Source organism: Oryctolagus cuniculus, chromosome X (genome assembly GCF_964237555.1).
Source record: "Oryctolagus cuniculus chromosome X, mOryCun1.1, whole genome shotgun sequence".
In the NCBI taxonomy this organism is placed as follows: domain Eukaryota; kingdom Metazoa; phylum Chordata; class Mammalia; order Lagomorpha; family Leporidae; genus Oryctolagus; species Oryctolagus cuniculus.
This window is the reverse complement of record NC_091453.1, coordinates 18,251,932-18,271,627: the sequence shown is the minus strand read 5'-3', so window position 1 is coordinate 18,271,627 and position 19,696 is coordinate 18,251,932. Positions and strand designations below refer to the sequence as shown.

The 19,696-nt window shown below is 39.1% G+C and overlaps 1 protein-coding gene across 18 annotated transcripts in view; it reads left to right on the top strand.

Moving 5' to 3' along the window:
* DMD (dystrophin) overlaps nt 1–19,696 on the top strand; it is a 2,248,405-nt gene that overhangs the window by 1,671,926 nt on the left and 556,783 nt on the right. For all 18 annotated transcript variants that reach the window (XM_070067426.1, XM_051827673.2, XM_051827679.2 and 15 more), the window contains one exon: nt 8,711–8,922. In XM_070067426.1, coding sequence (XP_069923527.1) covers nt 8,711–8,922 — 212 coding nt within the window. The remainder of the gene's footprint in view (nt 1–8,710; nt 8,923–19,696) is intronic.

The window sequence follows — 19,696 nt, the reverse complement described above, 5'->3', positions numbered from 1 at the left end:
TATTGCTTCACTTCTTTTGTTCAGTAGCTGAATAGCTGCCTGATTATTCTGTATGTGCTAATTTGTGTCTGTGAGTCTAGTCCAGTTAACTTTCCAATTGGTATTTCTAAAATATTCTTTACTATGTAAATGTAAGGTATAAGTTCTATTGTGTCTATATCTCTTATTATCATTCATAGAAACCAAAATGTTGCATATTATACATGTTACATTCCTTTTGAAAAAGATTAATTTTCCAAAGTTATATGTAAGGTTTGTTTTACAAGTCATTTATCTTACTGTTATTGAAGAACAATATGCATAATGGAAAGTGTGTGTATTGTTAACTGTCAAACTCAGTGAATTTCCACAAACTGAATATGACTGTGTAAACTACACCCAAATCAAAAATCCAGAATATTATCATAATTTTAGACGCTCCCTTTGTATTCTTGAAGTGGCTCCCCATTCCACAAGGGTGCCTACTATCATGCCTTCTAAAGTCTTCTACTATATTCTCCTGTTTTTCTACATGATGCAAATGAAATTGAACACTGTCTACTTGCTTGTAGCTGGCTTTTTCCTCTCCATATTATGTTGATGCGATTTATCCATATTCTTGTATGTAGTTGTACATCTTTCATTCTTGTAGCTGGATAATATTCTATTGATACCATGTCTACTCATTTTAGAGCTCATGGAATTTGGATAATTTCCAATTTAGGACAGTTGCAAGTAATCTGCTATTAATAGTCTAGTACATGTTGTTTGCTGATTATAACTGTATTTCAGTTGGATATATATCTGGGAGTGGAATTAGAATTCAAATAATATATTAAATATGCTGGAGAGATTGATTATTCAGAGCAGTCTTATGGTGAATCCTTTTATAAAGGAAATAATCGCTACATAATTTCTATTCTGAAAAATTTATTCTCACATATGCTTGGTTATTGCACTAGGAGACATACTTCTGCTGACCTGCTAGTATTAATCTAATTGTGCTGATGTTAATAGCAATATAATATTTTATTGTTAGCCTCTGAAGCTTGGTATGTTTCAAAATTTGAAAGCGCCCATAAAAATGTCTTTAGTCAATATACAGAGGGACTTTTCTATAACAGTCAATAATTTGATGAAAAGGACATACGAACTGATTGTATCCTACTATTATTTTAAGAATGTTAGAGGAAGTGGAATTATAGATTAGCTTTGGGTCACAGGATTCTCTCTCCCATACCTTTTAATCTATGGACTTAATATTACAAAGGGTATTCCATTAGTCAACATGATAATGAAGATGCTTTAGACAAAACAAATATATGGTTGATGCAAAGGCCTTAAATCAGACACAAAGGAAGCTCAAACAGCAACATTTGCTTGGAATATAGATCATGAGCAGAAGAGTGAGAAGAAAATAAAGCAATATGAAATACTTGAACCAGATTTCAAATTATGTAATGCAGTCAAGAGACAATGATTTCTTTTGAAGAATGAAGACCCAAGATGCTAGGCAAGTGTTAACTTAGGGAGTGGCATTTTTGTATCATTATACAGAGAGAGTATAGCTAATTGAACAGTCTAGAAGTATATTCACATAATAGTTACTGAAAGTACACCATGTATAAAGTGCTGAGATTTATACTAAGAAACTTTTAAATCAAAAAAATTCCATCTTAGTCTAGATTCCCCCAAAAGCAGACCTTGAAATAATGATGAATAGTTACCATAGGGGAGCAGGAAGTGAGTGAAAAGAATGAAGCCAATAATTGAGCCAATTTTATTGAGCAGGTTGTTGACTGTGTACATCCAGGTTATAACCTGATGAAGAAACTCTAGGAGACAGTGAAAAACAAGGCTCACAGTTTTCATCCGCAAGGGGAAAGGGGAAGAAATTAGGGTAATCATCTTCCAACTCTGATCCATCACCGGCTGAATGCTACTCCGGGGTCATTAACTCCCCAGCCCTTCTGGCTAATGCATTGAGCAAGAGAAGGAAAGCCCTTGGGCTTATATTAGGACAAGTGCTTAGCCCAAGACCCTGCTGACCAATGCTAGAATGCTAAGTGCCAAGGGCATACAGGAAGCACTGGCAGCATCTGTTAAAGGTTCTATCCTTGCCTTTGAGGTGTTCACTGTCTAGAGTGGGGGACAGAAATAAAAAATGTAAATTAGAGTAGTGTATAGTAAAAGATTGAAAAGATGAACAAACTGTGACAGAAGTACAGAGATAGGACAAAATGCACATAGAAGAGCCGGGGAAGAATTTATAGGCGATGATGATATTGGAGTATATGGTTAGTTAGCAGAAATCTACATAAAAGGGAAAAGAATACAAAATATTTTAAACCATGGATATAACCAGGCAAGGCCCCCCATATGTGAATGTCCTGAGATAATTTGTTTCTAAATATCTCTTTCGGAGTGACAATTATATGGTAGCAAAGTATTTTCCTGAGCTTCACAGACTTCTATCATTTAAATGCTATGACATTTTTGGTGAACTTCGGTTCTATAGGCTTTAGAAATGTTTTCATATTTTTTTAAGATTTATTTTATTTGAAAGGCAGAGTTAGAGAGAGAGAGAGAGATCCATCTTCCATCTGCTGCTTCATTCCTCAGATGCTGCAAATCAGTTGGCTGATCTGAAGTTAGGAGCCAGGAGCTTCCAGGTCTCCCACATGCGTGCAGGGGCCCCAGCACTTGGGCCATCCTCTGCTGTTTTCCCAGGTTCATTCGCAGGAAACTAGATCTAAAGTGGAGCAGCCGGGACTTGAACCAGCATCCATATGGGATGCCAGCACCACAGGCAGCAGCTTAACCCTCTATGCTACAGTGCTGGCCCCTGGAAGTTTTTATGTAGGAATTCATGCAAGGTAATAGAAGCATCAAGTTTATTTATCCATACACCCTTGTTAAATCTTTTTTTAAATTTTTTGTAGTTTTTACTTTTTATAAATACTACTTATACAAGTTTCATGTATTTCATATACACAGATCTAGGAACTTAATGATACTTTTTTTTAAAAGATTTATTTATTTTAAAGTCAGAGTTACACAGAGAGAGGAGAGGCAGAGAGAGAGAGAGAGATCTTTCATCTGATGGTTCACTCCCCAATTGGCCGAAACGGCCGGAGCTGCGCCAATCCAAAGCCAGGAGCCAGGAGCTTCTTCCGGGTCTCCCATGTGGGTGCAGGGGCCCAAAGACTTGGGCCATCTTGTACTGCTTTCCCAGGCCATAGTAGAGAGCTGGATCAGAAGTGGAGCAGCTGGGTCTTGAACCGGCACCCATATGAGATGCCGGTGCTTCAGGCCAGGGCGTTAAACCACTGTGCTACAGCATCGGCCCCAGTGATACTTCTGACCTTACCCTTCCTCCCATCCACAGTCCCATCCTTCCTCCTCCCCCTCTTTTTCCCCACTCTTAATTTTTTACAAAGATCTGTTTTCAGTATGCTTTATACCTATAAGGTTAGCCCTACACTAAGTAAAGTTCAACAAATAGTATGAAGAAAAAAATGTTCAACTAGCTAAAATATTTATCCTATGTGGGGAGCCTCAAAACCTCCCACTGAATAGGTTTAAGATTGGACAAATTATCCTCTCTCTGCTTATCTTGTGTTCCTTGGGTAGAGAATGAATCACACTACAATCTAACAAGCACCCAAATCAAAAGCCACAGAAGCTGTTTTAGTTCTGTGTTTCCCCAGTCATTAGTATATGCCTGATATCTAGTAGGCTGGCTGCCTGGTTGGCTGGTTGACTGCATGGGTGAGGGTACATGGAGTGGTGGATGGATTCTTGAGTGAATCTATTCTGTAAATGAATGTAGTTAAATAATGCCTACTGATAATGTATGTACAGGTGAAGGTCAAAGGTAGGAAATCCTATCCTTAGTGGGTGCCACACTCCAGTAATCATTTTATCTTGCTATATTACATTATATGACATCCTTTGCCTGAAAACTTTCTATTGTGATTGAACAAGCATTCAGATGCTGTTTGTCTGAAATAATGGTCCTGGCTATAAATGTTCCTTCTGTTTCCTACAATTAAATATGTCTACCTACATAATGGGAAGACATTTTTACCTCTTCCTAATGTTATATGATGACCTTTTCAAAATACAGACTATATCTACCCTGTTGAAATGAACTACAGAGTACAGAAAATATTTACAGGCATAAATCCAATCAGCTTGCCATGTTTATGTAAAAAACCACTAGGCATTCTTTAAAAAAATGCTAGCATAATAAGATGTCATTAATCAAAGCTAAATAAGGGGAAGGAAACTTGGAATTAGAAATTATTTGTAAGGAAAGTCAATTTTATTATTTTCAAATACATAGAGTATATAAAAAAAGTTAAGAAAAAGGTGCCAATAGCCATAGAAAAGTATCCCACTATGATAAGTTATAAACCATTTGTAATTAGAATATCAGTTGTTTCTGTAACCACTGGGAAAATATTGCAGAAGACTTGAGTGGGTTTCTATTTAATTTTAAACACCTTTTTTTAGAATTTACACTATTGGGGTCGGTGCCATGGCTGACTTGGTTAATCCTCCACTTGGCGGCACCGGCATCTCATATGGGTGCTGGGTTGTAGTCCCACTTGCTCCTCTTCCAGTCCAGCTCTCTGCTGTGGCCAGGGAAGGCAGTGGAGGATAGTCCAGGTGCTTGGGCCCTGCACCCACATGGAAGACCAGGATGAAGCACCTGGCTCCTGGCTTCGTATCTGCCCTGTTCTGGCCATGGTGGCCATTTAGGGGGTGAACCAATGGAAAGAAGACCTTTCTCTCTGTCTCACTGTCTATAACTCTGTTTAAAAAAAAAGAATTTACACTATTAACTTTATAAACCAAAAACTAGACAGAAGACTAATAAAGAACTCTCCAGCCTCAACTGTAATAGGTATTGCACTAGCCAGTATAACAACAATGAAACGAAAAACTTAATGCTGGCCAGCGACACGGCTCACTAGGCTAATCCTCTGCCTTGCGGCGCCAGCACACAGGGTTCTAGTCCCGATCGGGGCGCCGGATTCTATCCCCTCTTCCAGGCTAGCTCTCTGCTGTGGCCCAGGAAGGCAGTGGAGGATGGCCCAAATACTTGGGCCCTGCACCCCATGGGAGACCAGGAGGAAGCACCTGGCTCCTGCCATCGGATCGGCGCGATGCGCCGGCCGCAGCGCTCCGGCCGCAGCGGCCATTGGAGGGTGAACCAACGGCAAAGGAAGACCTTTCTCTCTGTCTCTTTCACTGTCCACTCTGCCTGTCAAAAAAATAAAATAAAATAAAAACATAATGCTGTACAAGCATTAGAGAAACTGACATGTAAACGGAAGTTGACGTGTTAGCCAATATTAGAAGATAACATGTTGACTAGTCCCAGTCAGGGCGCCAGATGCTGTCCTGGTTGCCCCTCTTCCAGGCCAGCTCTCTGCTGTGGCCCGGGAGTGCAGTGGAGGATGGCCCAAGTGCTTGGGCCCTGCACCCCATGGGAGACCAGGAGAAGCACCTGGCTCCTGCCATCGGATCGGCGCGGTGTGCCGGCCGCAGCGCGCCAGCCACAGCGGCCATTGGAGGGTGAACCAACGGCAAAAAGTAAGACCTTTCTCTCTCTCTCTCTCACTATCCACTCTGCCTGTCAGAAAAAAAAAGATAATATGTTGACTGATTTTTCAGCACATAGCAAACACCCAAAAACAAATTTGATAAAGAAAACACTTAAGTATAAGGAGTGTCATCTACTCTGTGTTACCTCTTTGGGGGAGCAGATTTTTGATTTCCTGTCACGATCACTGGTTGTAGGGGGTCTATTGCTATTGACGAACTGTCTCGTACTTCTGTACTTCTTGACGGTACTTCTGTGACTCATATCTGTCTGGAGGCATCGGGGTAAATGAACAAGATCTGTGCTTGCATCATGAAGCAGGCAGCAGCTTTATAGAACTGTGCTGTGTGCATGTGATTGGTTCATCTGTGGCCAGTCTTTGTCTTTCTCTCTGTTCTGCGAGGCTAAGCTGTGCCATCACTGGGCTTTGATGCTCTCTGGTTTCTACTTGATTTCAGCACAGAGGCGGGTGGGGGTCTGGTGCCCCAATAGGAAATTGAGGAGAGGTGGCAAATTAAGGTCAGGATCTTTATTCTCCTGCTTCCTTCCCCATGCAGTAACTGACGGAAGGTTACTGCTTTTCTCAAGGGGCTTTATCATTATGAATCGCTGCTTCCAATCACTTCTCTCTCCCCTCATCGCTTGGGTCTAGAATCTAGCAGCAGTAGGGAACCTTTTTTCTGCCAAGGGCCATTTGGGTATTTATAACATAATTCATGGGCCATACAAAATGATCCATTTAACAATGAGCCTGCTACAGATGTACTGGGTTTCAGGTTCCACCTGCAGCTGCCCTGTCAGGACCAGACCAAATGATTTCACAGACCCTATACCGCCTGCGGACCGAATGTTCCCCACAGTCACAGCTCTGCTCTGCAAGGCCCTTGTGTTCTCTGTGATGCTTTATTCTATCCTGGGTGTGCTGTAATTCATTCCATTGTAGGGAGACTTCTCAGCTCACCCAGGTTACTTCACGGAGGAACACGTTTGTCAAGCCACAGTAGTCCAGAAGGTATTTGGGGAAAATATGGAAATACTTTAAACGAGGGAGTAGTGTGGTGGTTTATATTAGCTACTAATCTTCGCACAGTGAGAAATTTACATTTAAAACAGACTTGGGGCAGGAGGACTATAGAGAGATTGTTGCAGACATGAAGGCAAAACATGATAGACCTTTGCAGTGGCGATACAAAGAGGGAAGGCTTTGTACTTGACAGAGATCTGTAACTGATTATATATGCTGGTGGGTGAAGCTTCTGACGGCATTTACAATGTCTGTCAGGTTCCATGCTTAAGGGATAAAGCGGATGTGGTTTTATTATTTTGTTTTCTGCAACATTATTTCCATCGTTGTGAAAGCAGCTTGAAGATCTTATCTAAAGTTTCCACTGCCCTCACGGAAAACCTAGAGTAAATCCCTGGGTCCCAGATCCCGCCCCTTGTTGTTGTGGGCATTTGGAGAGTGAACCAATGGACGGGAGCTCTTTATTTTTCTCTCTCCCTTCCTCCCTCCTTGCCTCTTTTTCTGCCTTCCTTCCTCTCAAACACTTCTTTAATTTTTTTTAGAAAAACTTACGTGGTCCTGCTTGTTTTTCACATTCTTAACTGAAGCATTTCAAAACAGAATCTGCAGGGCGTCTCCATCTTAGACTCCACAGTCACACCAAAAATAAGCTTAATAGAAGCCAGTGTCGCAGCTTGTGCGCGGCATGAATTTTTAGATGTTTGTTTTCAAGGAAGCTTCCTGAATACTTATCCACTCGTGGATTCACTCAGAAGAAGGCTGCAGGAAAAGGTTTTGAGAGGAAGTGGTTTATTGAGGCGGTAAGGGAGAGTTCAGTAGGAGAGAGAGAAAATGAGACCGTTAGAGCGAAGCAGCCGCTGGAGCTGGAATGTAGTAAACATTTGCATCAAAGGCAGGCATTGTGCCACAGCAGATTGAGCCACTCTTGGCATGCCCACATCCGGTAGCAGAGTGACCATCCGAGTCCTAGCTGCTCTGCTTCCCATCCAGCTTCCTGCTAATGCATCCTGGGAAGCAGCTAATGATGGCTCAAGTATTTAGGCCCCTTGCACCCACATGGGAGATTTGGTTGGAGTTCCAGGCTCCTGGTTTCTGCTTGGCCCAGCTCTGGCTTTTGCAGGTATTTAAGGAGTGAACCAGAAGATGGAAGCTCTCTCTTTCTCTTGCTCTCCCTCTCTTGGCTTTTCAAGTAGATGACAAAACAAAAACACTTTCCAAAAAACATGCGTCAGAGCTGTCTCCCCTAGCATGAAGGGGGCTAGGTTGTTCATACACCCCAGTTCCTATTAACAGTCATTGGTTATATGCTGCTCCTCTGGGTTGAAGGCAGGCATCAATCCCCTGTTGTATCTAGCCTTCCACTTAGATGGCAAGTGAATTCTCATGGCAGCACAAATCCTTCAGGCAACAAAATGCCGATCCTGTTACTAGACATCAGGCTGATGGGCATTCAAGTGGTAAGGGTAAGAGGATTGGGGCATTCTGCTATATTGCATTTATTTTCACCTTATTTGAAAGGCAGAAAGTCAGACTCAGAGAGACAGAGAAATCTTCTGCCCATTGGTTCACTCCCCATGTGTCTAAATAGCCAGGGCTGGGCCAGGTTGAAGTCAAGGGCAGCATCTCTACCCCAATCCCCCATGTGGGTGGCAGGGACACAAGTACTAGAGCCATCATCTGTTGCCTCCTAGCATGCAGGTGATCAGGAAGCTGGACTGGGTACAAAACTGGGACTCAAAACAAGCATTCTAATATGGGATGCAGGTGTCCCAAATGACATCTTAATGCCTGTGCCAAATGCCTTCCCCTACAGTACCTTTCTAAAAGATGATTCCTATTTGCTTCTAGGGATTAAGTATGTAATTAAATAGTATTCTAATGTTCTAGATCACCTTTAGGCAGACAATTTAACAGAAACTCATGTTTGACATCTCAAAAAAGTAAGGAACTTGTCTGTCATCCCAGCCATAACACAATGAACACTATTTTTTAACAAGCAGTATACATGTGAGATAATATTTGCGTGTGGAATTTCAAATCTCTTCTCCAGACTAGCATTTATTATTATGTACTCATTTTTCCTTTTCTTGCAGTTGAAAGAATTCAGAATCAGTGGGATGAAGTACAGGAACACCTTCAGAACCGGAGGCAGCAGTTGAATGAAATGTTGAAGGATTCAACGCAATGGTTGGAAGCGAAGGAAGAAGCTGAGCAGGTCTTAGGACAGGCCAGAGCCAAGCTTGAGTCATGGAAGGAGGGTCCCTACACAATGGATGCGCTCCAAAAGAAAATCGAAGAAACCAAGGTTAGTATCATAGATATCTTTTAAAATACAGTACTGGGTGGGGCCAGCATTGTAGCATAATGGGTTAAGCCACTGCTGGCAGCACTGGCATCCTCTAAGGGCACTGGTTCAAGTCCTTGTTGCACCATTTCAGATTCAGCTCCTTGCTAATATACCTGGGAAAGCAGCGGAAGATGGCCCAGGGGCTTGGGCGCTGGCACCCAGAGGAGGCCCCTGGCTCCTGGCTTCAGTCTGGCCCAGCCCCGGCCATTGAGTTCATTTGGGGAGTGAACCAGCAGATGGAAGATATTTCTCTCTCTCGCTCTCTCTCTCCCCCCCCACCTCTGTCTCTCTCCCCTTCCTTCCTTCCCTCTCTCTCTCTGTAACTCTACCTTTCAAATAAATAAAATAAATCTTTAAAAAAATATTATACCGGTTATACTGAAATACATATCTATATTATACTAAAATAATTCTAATAGATTAAAACTTGATGATTTTAATGTGACTTTATTAGAAAGAAATTACATAGAAGCTGACATGAACAGTAAGCTTTTGAGTCAGAAGAGATTGGAAGAAAATGATTCCTAATAACATTAAAATTTATTTTGTTTAATAATCTGGGTATAGTGGACTAATTTCCAAATCATACCATCTTTTAAGATCAAAGTTGATGTAAATACTTACATTGTAGCATGAAGTCAACCAATTGGGCTTAATTCTCTCCTAGGAAAAATAACAGGTCTACTGTTACTTACCTTATTTGAAGATTCTGCATGGAGAAAGGAAGGCCTGGGTATAACACTAAGACTAAGTTATACTCTCACTTGCTCTTCCAGTTCTCTAACCTCCTGCTCAACTCATTCTTCCTTCTCTTTCTCCCCTTCTTGCCCCTAAAACTTCAAAAAACAGCTATCTCGTGGATAGTCTAGAACTGCTCAGAATAATGAAAGAAAGGAGGGAAATGAAGTGTGTTTAATGACTGTTTATCAAGCAGGATGCCTGGTGTTTTACATGCAGTTAAATCCTTTCAAACCTGGTATTCGTGATTCAATTCTGAAAGACCTTAAATGCTAAATAATGAGTATCCTTTAAGGATTTTGGGCAGAGAAGTAACAGGGTAGAAAGTTGATCAGAGTACTTCATCAAATGCCCTCCACAGATTTTTTTTTTATCTGATAGAAAGGTATTTTGCCAGAAAAGTATATGAATATCAACTTAATTACACCATCTGAAGTGGCTTTCATTTCTCAATGAGGCACAGCAGACTTTGAGGTGCAGTAAGAAGTCAACCCTGAGGGGCAGGCATTTGGTGCAATGGTTAAGATGTTGCTTGGGACCTCCACTTGCCATATTGAAGCAACTGAGTTCAAGTGCCAACTCTACTCCCAGTTCCAGCTTCCTGCCAGTGTGCATCCTGAGAGGCAGCAGATAATGGCTCCCGTAAATGAGTAACTGCCACCCGTGTGTAGGACTGGCATTGAGTCCCTGGCCCCTGACTTCAACCTGACTCAGCCCCAGGCCAGCATGTGCATTTGGGAAGTGAACCAATAGAGAGCTCTTCTCCCTCTGCTTCCCCCACCTCCTTTCTCTCATAGATAAAGATAGTTTTAAGAAAGAGATGAATCCTTAAATATCCACAGCTTAATATGACAAAGATTAATACCTTGGCTTTGTCTTAGTACAATGGAGATTGACAAACCCTTTTTAGAAACATTCTCCCAAGTAGTCACTTAGGGATCCATGGTTTTCCAATTTTGTGAAGCTATCACTTTAAACATGTTACTGCTCAAAATTTCTCCTGAGCCTGCAGGAGAAGAAGAGAGCATATGTTCAGTCAATATATATGGTGTTATGAGTAGGCCTGGAAATTAAGTATATCACTTTCATCACATATCATTGACCAGAATTTATTCCTAACTTAATATCAGGAAGAATGAATTGAATTAGTGATCATTTAGCCAATCTCTGTGATAGCTACTTTGTCAAAGAACCAGAGCAGCAAGTTTTCTATAACAAGAATTCTAGACAGCCATATAGGATTTTATAGTCTTATCATTGAATCTGTTGTAGGCAAATTTTACATGGATAAAACTTTCTTCTTCACAAGATAATTAACATTAATGATGTTTCCAATGGACACGCATTGATGAAAGTAGGAGTTTCTAACTATCATTATCCCAATTTCTGGTCTAAGTAAAATATCAAATTCATGTGGCTATTCTTGATGTCTCTCTTATCTATAAAGTACTCAGTGTGCTATCCTCCTCTGTTTCCTCTTCATAAATTTAGAATAATGTGAATCTCACTAGCCATGGGTCAAAGTGGTTAACTGATGAGAAGGAATTAGCATTTATAAAAAGTATGGACTAGACCCTTGAGTTAAATGAGGGGAAGAAGTGATAGGAGCCATATAGGAATAAATTTCATAAGGTCAGGAGGATTCTGAAAGTTGGAAAATGAGATTTAATCCTAACCTAAGAGAATCCTAAAGTAATGGTGAGAATGATTATTGTATAATCGCTCTTGGAAAAGCAAGAAGCTTCAAATAAGAGACAGGAAAAAGCTACAAAAGAAAATATTAAAGAAGAAAACAAAATGATTAGATTCCCAAACCAAATAGTTTTAAACACCTAAAACAAAAACAGAATGGCTTTGTAATTATTATCCTTCTCAAACTTTTGAAATAAAAATTGTTTTTCAGTGGTCAAGTTACTGCCTCATAAAAATGGTTCACCCATTTTCTATAAAATGTTATGTGTTTGTGTTCCATGTTTAGGAATTTAGTAATATATATAACTGCACACTCAATGTAAACTCACAATACAGATTAAGATAACCAAAGCTGTAATTTTCTCATCCATTTCCTAAATGCTGCATTCTAAAATGAAAAGTAATTGTGATGTTAATAACAACTAACGTTTAGGGAGTGCTTGATATATGTCAGAAAGTGTAGGGTTCACTCTACATATGTTGGTTTATTTCCTCCTTTCAAAAGTCCTCCATGAAGTACACCTATTGTTCTCAGTATGCAGGTAAGAAAACTGAAGGCTAGAGATCAGTAACTCCTTTTTGAAGGTAGTTTGAGTTGTGATGTGAGTGCCTAACAATTATTCATGTACATGACCTCATAGATTTCCTCTTGTACCTGTTATCTATTTAAAACAAATCAAGAAAATACCATGTGCCTTCAAAGGAGAGGAAATGGTAAAAGGAACTTTAATTCTATTACTGATAACACAACAAATGAAGACAGTGGAACAGTGGATTGGGACACAGTTTTCATACTATGTTCTATGAAAAACTAAAAAGAATTGCAAATTGCATTCCATTTTTGATGGAACTACAATTTCTAATTCTTCTAAAACTTACAGATCAAATAAAATAGAGATCTGGTCTTTAAGTCTAATGTGTTATCTGTACTGAGAGATAATAGGTGGCTTATCATCTGCAGTTTTCTTTGAGGAAGAAAGTGTGAAAATGCACATGCAGAGATCTTGGATAATTTGACCAGGATCTCCTTGTCCCATAGGTTCTTTGAGTCTATGTACCTAAGATTGTCAAGGGAACCTTTGAGGCTCATAAGGTAATCCCCAGGCTGTGTCTACAGAGTTGGAGACGTGATTATAGTAGCCAGACTGAGCTTCCAGCACCGTCACTGGCGACCACCTTACCTGTCACTAATGAGCAACTGTGGAATGGTTTTGAAGAAAACTACCAAAGCTGTTTGACTTCCTTAAAATATAAACTAGGAACCTACCTTAACATAAAATCACCAACAGTCCTGATATGCTAATAATTCATAAACAGTAGTTTTTATAATAGTCTCCATTCTTATCTATATGTATGTTAATTGTCATCATAATGTAGGCAAATTTTTAATGTAGTATTACTGCATAAATGTTTATCAATATTGCTATATAACTTTTAATAATTGTCATTTTTAATTTTTTCTAACATTTTATTAAGATTCATCTTGTACCATTGCTTTATTGGTTTTACATTTAGAAAACCTCCTCCCCTGGATTAGAAAAATAGGGTGGAGAAAAATGGAATAGTAATAACCCATTGACAATATAGAAAGCCAATCTGAGATGGTTTTTAGGAAAAATCCTTCCTGAAAACCTGGTTAGAGGAAAGAAAACAGCAATAGTTGAATTTGGATTGGGTATGAAAACAAAGTGCAGATGCATTATTGTGTCAATAACTAATAAGCAAATCAGTAAGATAAGTCCATAATGTATTTTACATTTCTTTCTTTGCTGTATAATCCTTAGTTTTTCTGAAATAAGACATGAAATTAGAAAGTATAGATTTTGTTAACTGCTTGATTTTATTTGTTCTTCTCCATGGCCCAGTCCAACAATAATGTTCGTTTCAGATAGAAAGACAGATGTTAGGGAAAATGATTGAAGATTTCCATCCTAATCAAAATCCTTGCCAATAGGCTATGACTGAATCCTATGAGACATGATGCCATTTAGAACTTTCATAAGAGGCAGAAAGAGTATGCCATTGGCATCTTAAACTGCCAGCAGTGATCATCATGGGATTGATTTCGTTTGGCAGAGTCTTGGTTGAGTTCACAACCTGTTCCCTAGGCTACTAAGATTGGTCCAAACTTGGCAATGAATTCTTTGGAAAAATTATTTCTTGATCATTTTAAACTTTCTTTTCCAATGTCAAGAGAGATTTGCCCAGACTCAGAGTTTTCATTAATTTTTTCCCCTTTCAGCCTTTGAAAAAGAAATTCCTTTTTCTTTTCTTTTTTTTTTTTTTTGTCTGCTTTGTGATTGCTTTTGTGTCAAATTCAGCATAAAAGCTTTTCAAACGTGACAGTATTAGCTGCTTTGTGCTTGGCTGAGCTAAGAGTACATGAATTCAATAGAGAAGTGAAATCTTGTTTAAGCCTAGCTGATTTGGCTATATAATACTTAAAACTATCTGAAGCAAGAAATCCAATAATTTTCAAATTATTAAATAAACATTTCCAAGGCTGCAAAATCTGTGTTTTGAAGACATTCCTTAGGGAACTTGAAACATAGATACACTGTAATCATGTAATTTAAAAACCTCAATTTGTTATATAAGAGTAATTCAATATGTTTTTGGAAAAAATTATTAAAAGATATGGTTATTTTGGTGCAAATTTTTTGAAATTCATGTGCAGTGTTTTCCATAATACATATTTTTCATAGTTTTTGATTTTTTATATGCATGGATTTCATTTTTTGTACCAAAATAGACTAATCTTTTACTTCCATCTTGCATGATCTTTTTTGAATTAGCTTCATATAATAACTACAGTGACTATTATTGTATTATTATTGTATTATTGTATTAGGAAAGGCACTGATGAGGAAAATTCCTTTTTCAAATATGGAAGTAAAGCCTTACATTTTAAATTATTTACAATGGGGTAGATGGCATCAGATAATAAAGATATGCTATAAAGATGAGTACTATAATGGATAAAATATACCTTAGATATATTTTAATTTTTAGAACTGCACAAAATTAAATCAGCAAATTGACCTACATTAGTAGATTGAGGATTGAATTTCTGGTACACTAATACAAAATATCATCAGAAATCTTGCCAGGGCCTAATATTTTTCCATACATTTTCTTTATTCCCTTTTATTCTCCCAGAAAGCTTCCACATGATTAAGGAAAAAGAATCAATAGCATAATAGTACTTTTCCTTTTACAGTATATATGAAGCTATTAAACTTCTCAAAAATACAGAGTGTTTCTTGTGTCACTGATAGAGGCCTGGTAGCAATGGGCTAGTTTTCCCAGGTGCTGCTATATTACAGTATATAAATATTTAATGCAGAGTCATCACGTTATGCCTAAGTTTATGCTCTGATTGCACCACGTTTTGCCTAGTTTTCTTTTCACATTTAACTTATTCCATGCTTGGAAATACAGTGTGGCAACTCTATAAATTCATTTCTCCATAAAAGCAATGAAAATATTGGCAAAAATTCCTCAAATCACCTTTTCAGAACTCTGGAAATTAACCAAAGGATGACAACAGTCTCTGAACTTTTGCACCTCTGTAGGAACGACAAGGTTTGAGGCTTTTTAACTTTGTCTGTTCCCATTACTTTGTCTCAGCTCCACAATGGAACTGAAAGTCAGCAGCCTTTCTAACCATGGTAGCTGGAAAAACTAGCAGCCTTGCTCCCACCAGAGAAAGAAGATGGGGAGTGGGGTTCCTCAGGAAGGCCCATTTCATTCCCAGAGTGTTGTCACTATGCGATTTGTCTTGTAGCTCCCCAGGGGAAAAATGTATACACAAGGCCTTGTCATCTTTTGACTTGACTCAGACCTAACTCCCCAGGAAAAGCTGCACTTCCAGAGTGTTTGTCCGAATCAATCAGCAACACATGTTTAACACAGCAGCTTCTTAAGGCTGTGATGCTAGTTGAGATAAACATGGGTCAGGAAAAAACTTGAAATGGAGATAGGGGGAATAAACTGTCTCTAGGGGACTTTGACAAGCTCTGAGATATTCATGGGGGACCTACAAGGTCATGTGCATGTCTTAATAAATTGATAATATCAACAGAGATAGGAATTATAAGAATCAAATAGAGACTGGTGTGTCTCACTTAGAGTAAGATAAACATCACATGTTTCCTCTTGAGAAAGTTAGTATACAGTACAGAAATTGTACGGGTGAACATGCACAAATGATCCTAAGCCCATGGAATGATGGTTAACAGCATTATTAATAATAATACAATTGAGAACCATAATGATACAGTACTTCATGTCCATTAAGATGACTAAAATGAAAAAGAAAATAAAAAGTATTGACAAGGATGTAGGATAATTGAACCCTTTATACATTATTGGTAGGAATATAAAACGGAGAAACCACTTTGAAAAAAATGTGGCAGTTCTTGAACCTATTAAATACGGTGTTAGCATGAAATAATCATTATTCACTCAGGTATATACACAAAAGAAGTGAAAACATATGCACACGCAAAACCTCTTTTTAGATATATAGAGTAGTAGTATTCATAATAGCCAAAAAGTGAGCAACCTAAATGTCTTCTGGCTGATAAATGGATAACAAATGTGGTGCATTCGACAATGGAATATTACTCAGTAATGAAAAGGAATGAAGTCCAGATAGGTGCTATAACATTGATGAGCCTCAGAAACACTTTGCTAACTGATAGAAACCACTTAGAAAAGACCATGTGTTATATGGGTTCCTTTATATGAAATGGCCAGTAAGGCTGGAAGAGGGCAACAATCTACAGGGGAAGATGAAAATTAACAATATGAGATTGTTAACAAAATGAGTTCCTTTTAGGGTAGAAGGACATATTCCCAAATTAGATTTTAGTGATGGTTGTACAACTCTATGAATATACTAAAAAACCACTGAGGGGCTGTTTAAGTGGATGAATTTAATAGTGTGTGAATTGTGTCTTAATAAAGCTAGTCAGAAAAGTATATCTGTATGATACTGACTATAGATTTCTTATAAACTCAACTGTAGAAACAGTCTCCATTTATCTTATCTATAAAACTCCTAATTAACCATAGAAGTGAAAATTAAGTATAGCTCTGGCCTTGAAGAACTTCCTAGATGGCAGCCTCTCACAGAATGACTGAAGAGCTACTTGCTTTTATGGTCAAGATAGGCAGCTTTTGTCCCGCAGAATGTATCCTGAGATGCTGCCTCTAGCTCATAAAAACAGGGACAGAGGTGCGCTGAACATTTCCTCAATATTTGCATGACTTCCTATTTATTAGCAAGACCATGTGTCATTATACTAGTTTATCCTATCCCTGGTCTTGGCCCCAGACTACTTAGAGATAAAAGAATTGTGCTACTCTATTTGAGACAAGGTCCTATCCGAATAGTTATTTCAGTCAGGATAGGCTATGTTAAGCTACGGTGACAACCACAAAATCTAAAAGCTTAACAGAGTTTATCCTTTGCTCATGCAATGGGTTCTTTGTTGTTTGGCAAGGGCCTTCTACTTAGCTTAGTCACTCGGAAAGCATTGATGATGAAAGAGCATTGCTCTTTCTTGCTCCATGCTTCCATGACCACAGAGGCGTGAACATGATGAATAATGCACTGTTTTTTAAGCCATCTGCTTGGAATTGACAAGTAGACAAAGCCAGTGAAATGGCCATCCGTGAGTTCAAGGGGGGGACCCATGGATAGGCCTCGAGCATGACAAGGCACTGGGTATTTGTGACCAGTCACGCAGTCCACCAAAGCAGGCTCATGGGATTGGAAATACTGAGAAAATGCCGCTTTCTGGGGATTTGACCTCTGGCATTCTCTCTGGCGTTATTTCCACCCAGCCATTTCTATACCCTCTCCACCAGTCTTTTCTTAGATGCCAGAGGTAGCTATGTGATTTGTTAATTACAACACCACTTAAGCCTTTTAATAAAGTCAGCAAATTAAAGAGAGAACCCCAATAAAAAGAATGCTTTCCAAAATGTCATAATGAAATTAAGGTAATGAAGCACTTGGAGGACTCTCCTCCCTTCTTTTTTGTATAAAACTTATTCCAAAGAAGCTGGAAGAGAAATGGGGCCTGAAAATAAAGAGTGGGAAAAATAAATTGTATGCCATTAGTTTAATTATAAAAATTCATTACATGAAGCCATGTAAGACAGAAAATAATGGAACTCTAATGGGTTGGCCGATAACACATTTACTAGCCTGCTCTCAGCTTGTAGTCATTGTTGAAAGGACAAAAAAGTAACAACTTTGGTATGTAGTCCTCAAAGCTATTGAAAAGATTAATCATTTCCAGTAAGCTGGAAAATGAGGGCCATTTTCTTAAATCGTATCCCCTGTATAGAGTGTTACCTTCTGAAACAGAGTTGTTTGGTAATGTCAAAGGTTTAATAGATGAGTCTTGAGAGGCTTTGCTTTTGAAATAGCTTCCTTACAGATATTTTAACATTTCTATTGTAAATCCATAAAGAGGTTGCATAGGTCATTTTAATCCACACAAGGAAGAAAGGAACTGTGTTTGTTTTTCCTGATATGGATTTATAGAACATTAATTCATACATAAGACTAAATTGTTCAGTGACTTTTTTAATAAACCAAATATATATTCTTTTGCTGTCTTTGGAAAAAAATTATTATATAAGATAGTTTTCCAGTCATGCTATAATCATCAAGAAGATTATTTTATATTCTTCAAAGTTCTGTTACAATGAATTCAATCCTTTTCCTTGGATTGTTTTATATGGAAGCACATATTCTTTAACTAATTGAGAATCCAGAAATCTCCATTTTTTGATGCCTCTTTGGCTGACTAGCTTTGTTACCTTGAACAAGTCACTTAACCTCCTGGGGCCTCTATGTTCTCCTGTGGACAGTAATGGAATTGCACAAAAGAAAGGAGATTACAAAAGGTGAAAGAGGATTGGGCTTTGTCTTGCACCTATTGGCCCTTGAAAGGTTTTAAACTGAAGGATAATGAGGTTATATTTGCATTGCAAAAAGAGCACTTAAGCCTTGTCTGTAGGTGGAAGGGCTGATTTGAGAGTGGAGGGAGTGTACCCATAAAAATATAAGTGCAGAATCTGAGCAAGTATTTATAGGGACCCAAATCAGAATAGTGCCAGTGGGGGCAGAAGATTCAAATATAAGGGAAAATGATGATACAGCTCCTCAGAGGATATGCTTGCTCCCTGCCACCTCTCCAGTTAAAGATGAACTTACAATCAGAGGTAGAAGATTTAGCTAGGGACTGAACCTTGGGGAACAGTGATATTCCAGGGAAAGCCAAAAAAAAAAAAAAAAAAGGCAAATTTGAACCATGAGAGTACAGAGGAGACCTGAAGACATGGAGCCAAAGACAGACTTCACGAAAACAGTAGCCAGCAGCACCAGTTGCTGCAAAGTAAATCAAGTAAATGAAAACCTAACTCTTCTACAGGCGTTGGTGATTGGTGAGAGAATCAATGAACTAATCTTCACAAAAATGCTGCAGTAACAGACAACCCCAAAATGTCAGGAGCATACAACCCAAAGCACATTCTTGCCTTCCTATGAGTTAGCAACTTGGGTGGGTGCGTCTGCTCCACGTGTCACTCATCCCTCTTCTGGGATGAACAGAAAAGCATGGGACCTGTTTATCTAAAGGTGATGGAGAAATGCAAAACACGCTGAACCAGCACATTTCAGTCCTCTGCTTGTGTCACGTCAAGTCATATCTGTAAGGTGTCCGGGGCGCAACAAATCTTCCCAGGCAGACGAATCAATTCATTCACAGGCTTTTATTGGGGTTCCGCTGCCAGGCGAGGTTCCCCGGTCCCAACAGAGCAACAGAACGGGGACCGGGGAAGTCGCACTCAGAGATTGGGAGGGCTCCTTTTATAGATTCAGGGCGTGGGGGTTAAAGGTTGAGGCGGGTCTGATCCTCATTGGTTGACTTTTAGGCACCAGCAGGGACCTTGACAAGGACTTTCTTCCCCGGAAGTAGGCCTCTCCATTCCCGGAAGTGTAGGCCTTCCCTCCTTGCGGATCCCAAAGCTATCAATATCTCATTAGGATTAGGCAAAGTAGGTCCCATGGCCGAAGGTTAAAGGCAGGGATGTAAACTGCTTTTTCTGTAAGAGGACTTTGAAGTTACATAGCAAAGGACACAGGTACAGGGAGATAGAAAGAAACAGAGTCAATAATTCAATTTGCCATGGAGATTTCTGTCAGAACAATTCTATGGAATGGTGATGGCAGAAGGCTGATTTTGATGAATTGTAGATAGGCAGGAATATGATCAAGTTA